Source organism: Conger conger, chromosome 8 (genome assembly GCF_963514075.1).
Source record: "Conger conger chromosome 8, fConCon1.1, whole genome shotgun sequence".
In the NCBI taxonomy this organism is placed as follows: Eukaryota; Metazoa; Chordata; class Actinopteri; order Anguilliformes; family Congridae; genus Conger; species Conger conger.
The window spans coordinates 38,901,501-38,914,257 of NC_083767.1; the positions used below are offsets into that span (position 1 = coordinate 38,901,501).

General features: G+C 41.1%; 1 protein-coding gene across 1 annotated transcript in view; it reads left to right on the forward strand.

Moving 5' to 3' along the window:
- Positions 1–12,757, forward strand: part of LOC133135343 (thyrotropin-releasing hormone-degrading ectoenzyme-like) — a 127,064-nt gene that overhangs the window by 48,385 nt on the left and 65,922 nt on the right. The window contains exons 5-6 of the mRNA XM_061252272.1: positions 3,508–3,621; positions 12,358–12,495. Of these exons, the coding sequence (XP_061108256.1) occupies positions 3,508–3,621; positions 12,358–12,495 (252 nt within the window). The remainder of the gene's footprint in view (positions 1–3,507; positions 3,622–12,357; positions 12,496–12,757) is intronic.

Below are 12,757 nucleotides of genomic sequence, written 5' to 3' on the forward strand. Positions count from 1 at the left end.
CATACATATTTCCATTGTAATCATGCAAACAAACAAATCCTAGCCCCATGAAATCTGCGATAATTACTTTTTAATGTATTCATGTCTTACCAAATAGGGATAGCTTCTAATGACTAAATCAGTTGTAACAATTACATAAGAAAGCACACTGGGCAAAATAATTATCAAGCTGGCATTACTTCATTTCTGGACATCAACATAAAAACGCAATTTGAATAATAAGATCATTATGTTGATGGTTAAATTTTCAGAAATATTTTTAACGATTAAGTAACCTAGTAGTGGCCAAGGCATATGAGCTGAACAGGGGTGCCTAATAATGTTTTACAAAAAAATATCAACACATTTAGTAATTTATTCAATTTAAGAAGGATTTGAATATAATGTCCATATAGAGCATTGGAATTTTACAATCACTGGAAACCAGAAACGGCAATATCACTGGGGTCTAAAATAACAATCAGACCAGGGGACTATGCTTAGCTGGCCTCACTGGGAAAACATGAAATAGACAGTTTATGCTTGTGGCGTCAAACGAGGCATTTCTGTCCAGACAGTTATCCTCAGTGCCCTCTTATTCTCTTTAGACAGGAGAAGTTTCTGTGGTTCTGCCACATTGACCCTGTGTGGGTGACTGTTGGAGTTTAACCCTTGTGTTGTCTTCAGGGTAAAAAATGACCCGCCACTATGTTTAACAGCAGAGATAACCCCCTAAATGACGTTTTTGGTACTTGAAATTTAATAACAAATTTGTGATGAGTGACAGGTTGTTCCTTCATGCAAAATAGATTTGGGGCTTAACATTTATTTAAGCTGCTTTATTTTAGGGGTTTGGTGAAGGCGGGTCATTTTCTACCCATAGGACAAGGGGAGTATACAGAATGTTAAGACTATCCAAGGGTTAACTGCAAAAAGGCCCTTATGTCATGATAATGGCACTCGAGCTGCCCCTAATCTTAGTCAGCAGTACAGTAATTATTCCCGTGCAAACTGAGTCAAGAGAACATCATGTTTTTGATATTTGAAATTCCCACTCTCATTTTTAAGCTGTGCGCAGCAGTATTTAGTTTCCCTGTCTGGGCACCTTAAATCTCCCCCCCCCCCCCCCCCCTCTGTATTTCCCAGACAGCAAGATACTACACATCATGTACATGTTATGTCATATGGAAAATATTCAGCCCAATGTTGGGCCTTCTTGGTTTATCTCCAAATTGTCTTTTGCAGATACATAATTTTAAAGGGTTGGTGAATTTACCAAACACATGAACAAACAACGTGATGTTGAGGTATAATAGCTTTTTTTGCAAAGCACAAGCTTCAATATGTTGACGGTAAAAATAATTAAGTCCTGAAGCAGAGCAGTTCTCATTCTTTAATATCACCTTATTACGTACAGTTCCACCCAGTGATACAAAACTTTCATCTTAAAATGGAATATGTCTCTGCCTTTTCAACACAGTTTATGAAGAAAATGATACGCTTGGGATTCTTTGACATTCCTCCCCACGCCAAACTTGAAACCGTTTCAGTAGGATGAGCCTTCGGAAGAATAAATAATTGGTTGAGATGTAGAGTTTCTTATTATTCACCGAAGCTTGTGTTGTCTTGAACTAACACTCTTCGAGAATCATTCAGCTCTGAATACCCTGTAGCATGCCGAAAAGAGTGAGACGTTTGAGGTGCAACACGTTGCACCTACACAAAGCACCAACTTTTCCTCTTTAGCAACATAACTGAATAGCCTCACAAGAGCAAGGGCATCTACCAAAACGCAAGGAAATATCATGGAAAAGGTGTACACAGGACGATGACCCTGACTTCAGACTCATTGCTTTGTCAGTACAAATGTATAGCTATAAAAATTTCGAACCAGCAAATGGATTTGTTACATCTCTCCATCCAAATCCATTTTATCATGAAACCAAGGTTTCATATTTATTGTTATTATTATTATTATTATTATTATTATTAGTCATACTCAGATAGGAATAAAGCCATTATTAATGTCTTAGTCATGGTGTATCTCACATCAGGGAGTGCAGGCCATTGATGGGAACATCTGGTGTCTTGCAGAAAATAATTTAGCGGATATTAAGATCCCCGTTCAGCAGAGGAGGAGGCCACCTGACACTGCTTTCTTCGTGATAAATATTAAATGAAGCTTTTGAAAGCGATGGCTCTCTGGGTAACTGTGACATGTTCCTGATGGATGAAAGTGGAATCTCACAGATGGTGGCAAAGAATCCAGGCAATAACAAGGGTCACTTATATCATTACTGGGAAAAAGTACTGTGTGGTGCTACTGTAAGGTGGTATCAAAAACAAATGTGAGAGCAGAAAACAAATATGTTTTCTCTGTAACCCTACTCTGTTAGCAAATAGGCTTTCTCTGTAATCCAGTGTATAGTCCCTCATTTAACTGTGTAAAAATGGTTAAGGTGGGCGATGCATATATTAATAATAAGATGGTAAATCAGCTTTAATATGGACAACTGCACATCTGAAAAATCTGGAAGCTCCAGTCCAATCTTAGTTTGGTTGTGCTATGTTTACTAGCACAACCATATATATATATTTTATTGTTGTACCATCTCTTTACATTCCCCACCATACATTCTGTCTGATAAACAATTCTGCTGAAAAAACTGCCTTTCTGTAGAAGGTCAAACCAGCCAGACAAAATGAGACAAACAACCGTGAGTTGATCTAGTTGATCCCTGAGTGTCCTTCTTGTGTGCAGAGTAGGAGAATAATCTTCCTGAGAATGATACAGCTTCCAGTAATAATGAGCGCGGTAAGGCAGGTACAACCGTAAAAACAGGTCTCTCAAAAAGTGCAAAAGTTTATGAACAGACACCACTTTTCTGTATTAATTGGCATCCATTGTTTTGTGAATACCCCAAAGCTTCCTTATGTGTGAGACAGATTAGCTGTGACTGCACTTTACTGGTGTTACTCAGTGAAAATGTTCTTGTCTGTTCATTACTTCACTTTTGTTCAGTACATGGCCAGTCAAACAGCTGATATGAGAAAGTGGTTGAGAAGTAGCGGTTGAAAAACAGGTCCTCCAACATGCAAAGTTGTTAGTCCAGTTTGTGAGGAGATCAAAATTCTGTATGAAACGCAAGCAATTGAAATCACTCTGTAAAATGGAGAAGAGGTCCTGAAACCAGGGTTGGGGAAATGTCTTTCAGATGAGATGTTAAACCGCGGTCCTGACTCACTGTGGTTAAAGATCCCATGACACTCTTTGCAAAGAGTAGGGGGTTCCCTGGTCTCCTGCCTAAATTCCCCACCTGGCTCTCTCAACCTGCCACCTAATCATCCCCTAATTCTAGTGCGCAAAATGGCTGCCAGGTGGGTGTTGCACATTGGTGGTGGTTGAGACAAGTTTCCCCCCCATCACTGCTTTGAGTGTCTAGAAAAGTGGTACATAAATGCAATAATCTATACATCTGTAAACAATTTGGGTAAAGGAAAGTTAACACATCTGTGTTTGTCCTGCAGTGGTTCGGTGACCTTGTGACCCCAGTTTGGTGGGAAGACGTCTGGTTGAAGGAAGGATTCGCCCACTTCTTTGAGTATGTCGGGACCGACTTCCTCTTCCCCAAGTGGAACATGGTGAGTGCTCTCTTTAACTGGAGCATACACTCTGAAGGGATATTAATTATCCATTACTTTATTGCTGTTCATTTGTTCTGCATTAATAAGTTAACATTGGTGGAACCAGCAAGCGGTACAAATGTCTGTTTAAATTAGAGACAAACAGAAAATTAAACTGCAAATTAAATTATACAAATCAGTGCTGTACGCTAGTGTTGAGAGCTGGGTGTTTTGATTGAATCTACCCTCCACAATAGATGCTGCACATCAGGCTATTCTCGGCTGTCTGCATTTATAACCTTGCTTAGGATTCAGATACAGTGTAAGCATATACCATTACATTTAAACACTCAGGACACTACAGTTTCTGAGTCATGCATCTGCCCTGACCACCAGTCTGGTAGTGAGTCTGGTGGAATAAGCTCATCCCTTAAGGCTGGTTTATTGTTGGTCGCAGTGACATTTGGTTTATACTTCATAAATTAAATATATTTTTAATTAAACAATGACTATAGTCAGTGTCGGGCGACGTTAGAACTCTCACATTCTGCGATTTCAGTTGAGCGATGGAGTATAAACCATCATTTATTCCACATTATTCTTTTAAGAGTTAAAACCCTCATAATATCTAAATCAATACTCTTTTCACCTCAACTGATTAATACCTTTTCCTTTCAGCCAGTAGTTTCTCCAAAAAGAAAACCACCCAAAAACTCCAAACTGAATTATACAATTTTGATATTCTCCATGACTTCACTGCTAGCATTCCAGTGTTTTTCGACAAACAAAAGATTCTTACAAGGGTTAAATCACTGCTCTTTTAGCCAAATCTTAATTCACGCTGTGCTGACCTCCTCCCATAAATGGACGATTCCATCAGTTCCATTAGACTCCCTGCTGAGTGTGGTTTTTTAACTGTTTATTGCCATGGTTTCCTCACTCCATGCCCCCTCCCTGCCAACACACAGTGCATTCACAATACACTGAGAAGCAGGGAGAGACACTTCGACATCCCGGCGTAGTCTCAGGCATCTCCTCCCACTGAATCTCACCGCAGAACACCAGCAATCTTTCTCAAGTCTTTCAAAGTCTGTTAATAGTCATATATATCAGCCACTGTTTATTTTCCCCCTGATACGGGCGTAATGGACAGCTCGGGGAATACGCCGACAAGCCCAGGACGGATGTGCCAATCTTCCAGGGTCTATCCCGACCCTGGGGACAAAATGGCCGCTGGCTGGCCTAGGAGCAGCTGAATTTGATATCCGTAACCAGCCCTCTGCATGCTGACTGAATTACGGATTCAGCAAGGGGCCTATATGACAATAATGATACAAAAAGGGAGCCGTAAGCATCCATTAAACTATAACTGAGATGCAGAAGGTTTCCATTTTCCGGTATGTTGCATTAATCAAGGTTGGAGTAAATGTGCCTGTAAATAATTACTCCTTCACACATTATGGAAGCAGAGAGAACATTATGGATGCAATGCAGTGTATCCGTGGAGATTGTTCTTAAAGTTACTATCCTCAGAGAAAATATTACCTGGCTCTCCGACATGTTAGGAATTTATAGCACTGCCTTATACAAACTGAATTAACAAATTAAGTAATAATTTTAGGGAACCAGTAAATACTTGGTGAGTATATGCAGTAGTTAGTAGCCTATTTCAGACATGGGCATGGCATTTGGGAGATTGGTCTCACCTTTAAATCCCAGTGAAACAGTCATGGATGAGTTCCTAAAGACTAAAATACACATTTTTAGGGGTGCTGATAATTATAATGTGATTTTCTGAAAACTGTTTATTGTTATTGATTTTTTTTGGAGTAATTTTGTCTGAATTAAAGGTGAGATGTTGTTGAATGTAAGATCAAGCTTTTAAATAAGCAAAGACATGTATTAATTGTCTGTTTTGCTCCATCTTTGCCATGGGTGGCAATCATTTCTGGGAGGCACTGGACAGATGTTTTATTTGATTTATTATTACTTCTTAGTATTATTTTACAAAATAAGAGCAAAACAACCATACTCCATATCTGGATAACCGTTTTTCACAAACTGTAAAATCCACAATGACCCTTAATAGTAACCCAGGATACTGAATTGTTTTTTTTTGTATAATTTTTATCCGTTTTTTTCCCCTTTTTGGTAGCCAATTGGACCCCGTCTGATTCAATTAGAGCTAGTATTAGATACACCGCCCACACCCCGTCCCTCGGCAGCCGACGGGAGAGCGACACGCCTTCTTCAAGCCGTCTCGCCTCCCAAGTAGTGACCATGATTCCGAGGTGCTCGGAATTCTTGGCAGGACCAAGAATCAAACCCCGGTCCCCGGTGTGCAACTGCAAAACATCTGGGCAAATATTGTTTAACCAGGACGGTCAGTTGAAAACAAATTATAATTTACAATGACGAGCTGACAAACTGCTTAGCCGTTCGATGCCGTCTCCTTCAGGATACCATAGGGATTCATCAATACATATTCACGAGCTGTATTAAGGTTCTGGGTTCTATAATCACATTCAGTGCCTTAATTATTTTGCATATGCATTTGTTAGTCTGAGACTGCCGTTAGCCAGCTGTCACTCATATTGCTGAGGTGGATGTACTCGTGTTCTGCTGCATTGTGAGTCTCTTGGGAAGAGAGCTGCTGCTAAATGAAGGTAATGGACTTCAGTGCGGCGATAATGGATGGATCAGCCCATGCAGTGGATGGCATACTGTTTTCACTCTGCAGCTCATGCAGGTCTGACCTGATGCCCGCCTTGTCATTATCTTATTCTGTGATGCCATAAAGTTCCAAACCAGGGCTGCCCAACCCTGTTCCTGGAGATCTACCATCCTGTAGGTTTCCACTCCAACCCTAACAAAGCTCACCTCATTCAACAGCTAGAGCGGGGCTGCCCAACCCTGTTCCTGGAGATCTACCATCCTGTAGGTTTCCACTCCAGCCCTAACAAAGCTCACCTCATTCAACAGCTAGAGCGGGGCTGCCCAACCCTGTTCCTGGAGATCTACCATCCTGTAGGTTTCCACTCCAACCCTAACAAAGCTCACCTCATTCAACAGCTAGAGCGGGGCTGCCCAACCCTGTTCCTGGAGATCTACCATCCTGTAGGTTTCCACTCCAGCCCTAACAAAGCTCACCTCATTCAACAGCTAGAGAAGGGCTGCCCAACCCTGTTCCTGGAGATTTACCATCCTGTAGGTTTCCACTCCAACCCTAACAAAGCTCACCTCATTCAACAGCTAGAGCAGGGCTGCCCAACCCTGTTCCTGGAGATCTACCATTCTGTAGGTTTCCACTCCAACCCAAACAAAGCACATCTCATTCAACAGCTAGAGCAGGGGTGCCCAACCCTATTCCTGGAGATTCTACATCTAAATATCTTATTGAGCTGCCAATTAGTACAATTAGGTGTACCAAATTAGAGTTGAAATGACAACCTTCAGGAACAGGGTTGGGCAGCCCTGACATACTTGCACTGACTAGAGTTGGCAGTCGGGTAACAGTGTGCTGTTGTGATTGAGGGACATGAATAATCATATGACATCATATGGAATAACCCTAAAGCTGCAGGTTTAAAGACTAGGTGGGGTCCTTGAGTAATATTTAGTAATAGTAGTATTTTATTTGTATTGCACCTTTTACAGAAGTCTGTTATAATGACGCTTTGCAGAGTAACAGAAGGGCAAACACCAGGCATGAACAGCCAAATAGCAAGTGCATGCATTAAAAAATACACTTACTGTGGGGGGGGGGGGACCCTCAAATATGAATCCTGAGAATATAAATCCCCAATGGGAAGAAACCTCGAGCCTTTTTAAGCCTGATCTTGAATATGCTACGGATCACTGCTACTGCTAAATGTCCTGGTCAGCTATCCCATACAATACCAGCTCTATACAGGGTGAACAAAACTCCAAGGTGAAACTAAGAAACAAACCTGTGTTCAGTGTAAAAAAAAAAGATTAAAAAAGCACTATGTAAGCCAAGGACATCACCCCGTACAAGGGCATTTATAAAGATACGGGTAATAATGAATAATAAGCATATCTGCTTATGTGAAAAGCAGGGGCCCTTACGTCTTTTGATGTAGACAGAATAAATATCATCTGGATTTAATGTCCTGCTGTGAGCACATATGTGCCAGATGGTGGCAATAGAAGTGCTGCTCATTTTCTTCCGTGATTACGTGACTTGTGTTGAGTTCAACACTACTGGCCAGGCTGAATCGCCCCGATTCCTTACCCATTATTCTCTGCTGTGTAATTAACCACTTTACAGTAAGGGACATTGTGTCCTTCCACACAGATAAGCCTGTTGGTACTGCACTTTACACCTACTGTATTTGATGGCTTTTACTGAAAAAGCGGTCATTGTACAGTAACTTACTGTTGCTGTGCTTTATCTGCAGATTTGTAGTACCATGCCTCTACCTATCTTCTATGTCCTGAGAGCTTATATTTAATTTAAGACTCAAGTTCATATTTTTAATTTAGTGTTCATTTTCATTTCAAATGTACGTTCTATATGTCTTCAACAAATCTCAGATACAGTATTATCGTGATTGAATTTGTTTTGGGGGAAACATTTTTTAAAATCCTTTAGAGGCAATCTCATTATGTTTATGAACAGTAATTGCTGCCAATAAGTGGTGCCATTAATGACTTTGAACTAAAACACATTCAGAAAACACACTGTTCTCTACAGGAAGAAAACACTGATTTGTCCAACGCAGCAAGTTATTTTAATACAAGATGGTGCCTCGTCATGTACAGCATCATATCCGTACAACACTTATTGACTTTTTCAGGGGGAGACTATATTTTTAAGATTATAGCAATTGTAATGGTTCTATTCATTCTAGTACACTAGATATTTGCTATTTATAAACAGTACTTTAATTGAGACCACATTGATTTTTTTTTAATTAACAAAAGGATTCAAAATAAGCCAGTGATTCACTCACATTATTTTTAATAATTGATCTTTACAAGAGTCTCTAATGGCACTGTACTTTCAGTAAAGCCCAACCAGCAACTGAAAATTGACCTGGGAATTGTTTTCTTTATTAAACAACAACAAAAACATTGATTTCCACCTTAAGTGGGCCTATGGTAGCTTGTGTTCTCCTCCTGGATGACTGAAAGCACTACTATTTAAAGGTGATTACTATTTACAAAAGTTACAAAAGGGTAACACTTTTCTTGTGGCCATAGTGTTTAATCGTGCTTACTTGAGAGTGTGTTACTGTTTTACTGCAATCCCAGTGCATCCCTAACATCTGCTCACAGTAAAGACAATGTATAGGATATAAAATGGTTCATAGTTTCTATTCAATTACAGTTTTCATGAGAGTAACACAAAAAACAAGAGACATCAGCTCTTTCTGGTTTTTTCGTGCTAGCTAGCAGTAGCTCACGCTCCAGTGACGATGAAAGAAGAGAGACAGAGGTGATGGCGGACATTTTGTTTTGGTTTTTATTGTCTTCCTTCACCACCTCACCCTCCAGACCTGAGAAGCCCCTCCGGATCGAGGCCGCGAGCCCCCCGCAAAACAGAAGGAGCAGGAAAAAGTCAAACATAATTATACACGCATTATACTTTACTTTCTCGTCCGTTGTCTGCTCCAGATGCCAGAGACATCTGCTCCTTCCCCTGACGAGGCAGTGCGGCGGGGTTTTTTAAGCGCAGATGAGCCGGGTACGGTGCTCCTGGCTCTGAGGAGTCTGCGGAGCAGGAGCGGATCGGCTCGGAGGTGTGCGCCAGACGCAGCTTTTTTACTTCTTCCTGTTTTCTAAAGAGTACTGTGGTTGCCTGTAGTCTTGCCAGCCAAGCCTCAGGTAATTGGTCTTAAAGGGCGGCAACACTTATTCTCTGAATATAGTATGCTGTGATCCACAGTCATGTTTCGTAACTTGAAACTGATTATAAGTTTGATGATGATAAGTAATATAATACGATTATTATGAATGGTGATTATGAAGATATTCATTGTATTACTAATTAAATATTATTAGGATCTACTTTGGCTATTCATTTTAATTAATAGCACAGAGTGTGATTTCAAACAGCTCACATACTTTACCATAGTCAGTCTGAGTCATTTTGTTCCACTTGTTGAGTGAGCTGACTGAATCAAAGAGTCAGTTGTGAGTCAGTGAAGAGTCAGGAATGACTCGACTGGGACACCTACATCCAAGCAGTGAGTCAGTGTCTCAACCCTGAACCAGGCAGGGAAAAAAGAGCAAGTAAATCGTACATTTAACGAAGGGAGTTTTTTTTTTTACCGAACAAAGATAGTGACTTAAAGACTCAAACTCAGTTCAATCTATTTGATGTACTGACTTGAAAGTAGTGCTTCATTTGAAATAATACAAATTCCCAACACGATTTCCCCTGTTAGTATTTTCAACACACTGTTCAATTTCAGCCTTTCACCCTCCATTTACCTCAGCCTACCACCACCTGAGCTGCAACTGACAGTGAGGGAGGGGGTCAGATGTCGGTTGGGGGGGCGGGAGCGAGGGGCGAGGGGAAGTGTCAATCATCCATGCTCCATGCCTGTATTGGCTCTGCTCCCAATGTTTTGTCAGTGGGAAACAAAAGAACAGCAACATGCACAATGACAGCCATCCTTTTGCATATTTTAGCCAGCGTACTTTCATGTCAAAATCCGTACGGGTTGGCAGGTCTGTGATTCTAGCAGTGGCCCTGCGTCTGCTTCACTGTAGGGGAAACACTGATACCAACCACTGAGATCCATTTCTCTTCTTTAACCTAATGCAATAATCAAAGCAACTTTTTTTGGGAGGGGGGATAATGATTGTGCCAGAGTTATATACGTTTCACAGCTTACGCATTAGCCACTGAGTCACAATCAGTTTACAAATTCAAAGCACTGCCATGGAAGGTGTTGAGCGCCACCCTATTAGAGCCATATTAATGGCTTCATGAAATGGCTGCACAAACCCTTCTGTGGAATCCGAGAAATGGCTTAATGTAGGCCCGCACAGCGCTAAAGGCTGTGTTCGCTTATGGTAAATATAAATAATGATTATCACATCTGCTGGTAAATCACAGAGCAATAGCATTGTTAGCAGCGCATCAAAATATCTAATTACAACCTCGATATCTGTTTCTATTTTGACAGTGTGTGATAGCAGTGCTGTCAGCAACAGGAAACTGGGTGTCAAACCACCTTTCTGTGCTCATTTCCTGAAATACATCAATTAAGTCTTTTACTATAGCACTTTTAGCCACACTAATTAATGTCACTTATGTTGCTAATGAAAATGCCAGCTTCAATAGATTTGGCCATTTTTGGTTATTTTGAACTGCAATTAGACTTTTTATATAAGTATTTGGTTTATTGATTCAAGTATTAACACATACCATTGCATGTGTATGTTTCTGTGCATATGTGCGTGCGTGTGTGTGTGAGTGAGAGTTTATACGTGCATGCGTACGTGTGCGTGCATGCGTGCGTGTGTGTGTGTGCGTGCATGCGTGCAAACTTTATTTACATGTACATTATACAGTATAAAGTGCTTCCACAAGCTCTGGGAATAAATATGAGCACGCATCTTGTCTGCTATGAAAATAAGCGGATAGTGTTTGTGTTGTATTTTAATTATTACATCCTGTATTTTTCATCATATAAGTAAATGTATCGATATCACATTTCGGTATGAGCTGAAGAGATGTCATCATGCACACACATAACCGCATTGGTCAGTGCTAGAACACAGGGGCACTCACCATTGTAATCACACCTGTGAGCACCAGAGTTATTAATAGACAGTGTAACAAAACCATTCATTAGGTTTTCAGCAGTGTGCAGCTGTGTCGTCCCAGCCCAGGGATTTGCTGATCTGAGACATAGATCACCATTCATCTCGACAGGTCATCTATTCTTGTGTTCTCAGTCAGCCATCATCTGTTTATTTGCATTATACACCAATCTGTTTGTCTAAATTTGGGAGGTTGCCACACACACACACACACACACACTTACTCAGTTGTGTGATAGGTGTGAGTTGCCAATATATTTTTTATGCTCAATGTGCCAGTTTATTTTTATATAAAATAGCTGTCAAGTATTGTGTCTAGACATCTGTCATCTCAAATGCTGGTAGGACTAATATTTGTATCCAGCTCATATATAGACCCAGTGAGCACTTTATTATGTATTTATTAGACTTATTTTTTTAGACTTATTGGTCTTCTGCTGCTGTAGCCTATCCACTTTGACGCGTTGTGTGTTCAGAGATGCTCTTCTGCATACCACTGTTGTAATGTGTGGTTACTTGCGTTACTTTTACCTTCCTGTCAGCTTTGACCAGGCTGGCCGTTCTCCTCTGACCTCTCTCATTAACATTGTACTTTTGCCTCCAGAACTGCTGCTCACTAGATGTTTTTTGTTTTTTGCACCATTCTTTGAAAACTCTAGAGACTAGTCTGTCTGAAAATCCCAGGAGATCAGCAGTTTCTGTGATTCTCAAACCACCCTGTCCGGCACCAACAATCCACGGTCAAAGTCACTTAGATCACATTTCTTCCCCATTCTGATATTTGGTCTGCTTTACTGCTTTACAGTATATGGCATCTCATTGCTTTAACAAGATGGTGGTTGACAGATGGTGTCTAATAGTGGTTGAGTTCCCAGAAGTGGCAGAAGCTCTGTGTCTGACCCTTCCTGCCCCCCTCAACCTCCTGTCTGCCCCCCCCCCCCCCCCCCCCCCCAGGAGAAGCAGCGCTTTCTGACAGATGTCCTCCACGAGGTGATGTTACTGGACGGCCTGGCCAGCTCTCACCCCATCTCACAGGAAGTGTACCAGGCCAGCGACATCGACAGGGTGTTTGACTGGATCGCGTATAAAAAGGTGAGCTCCTACCCCTGCGGCAGGCTATTACCCACCAACAAGCTGTTAAGAGGCCCTGTGGGATGGTCCCCAAAACTATTATCATACAATTGCATCCCCGACAATGGCCGTTTAACAAGCTCACCTAATTGGCCCTTCAGATTGGTTTGATGTTAGCAGGAGAGTGTCTCATTTGGAAATAAAACCCAGGGGAAGACGTTGGACATTCCAAGGACAAACCAAGTCAGTGGACCTGAAAGCGATGGTTTATGAATGCATGGCA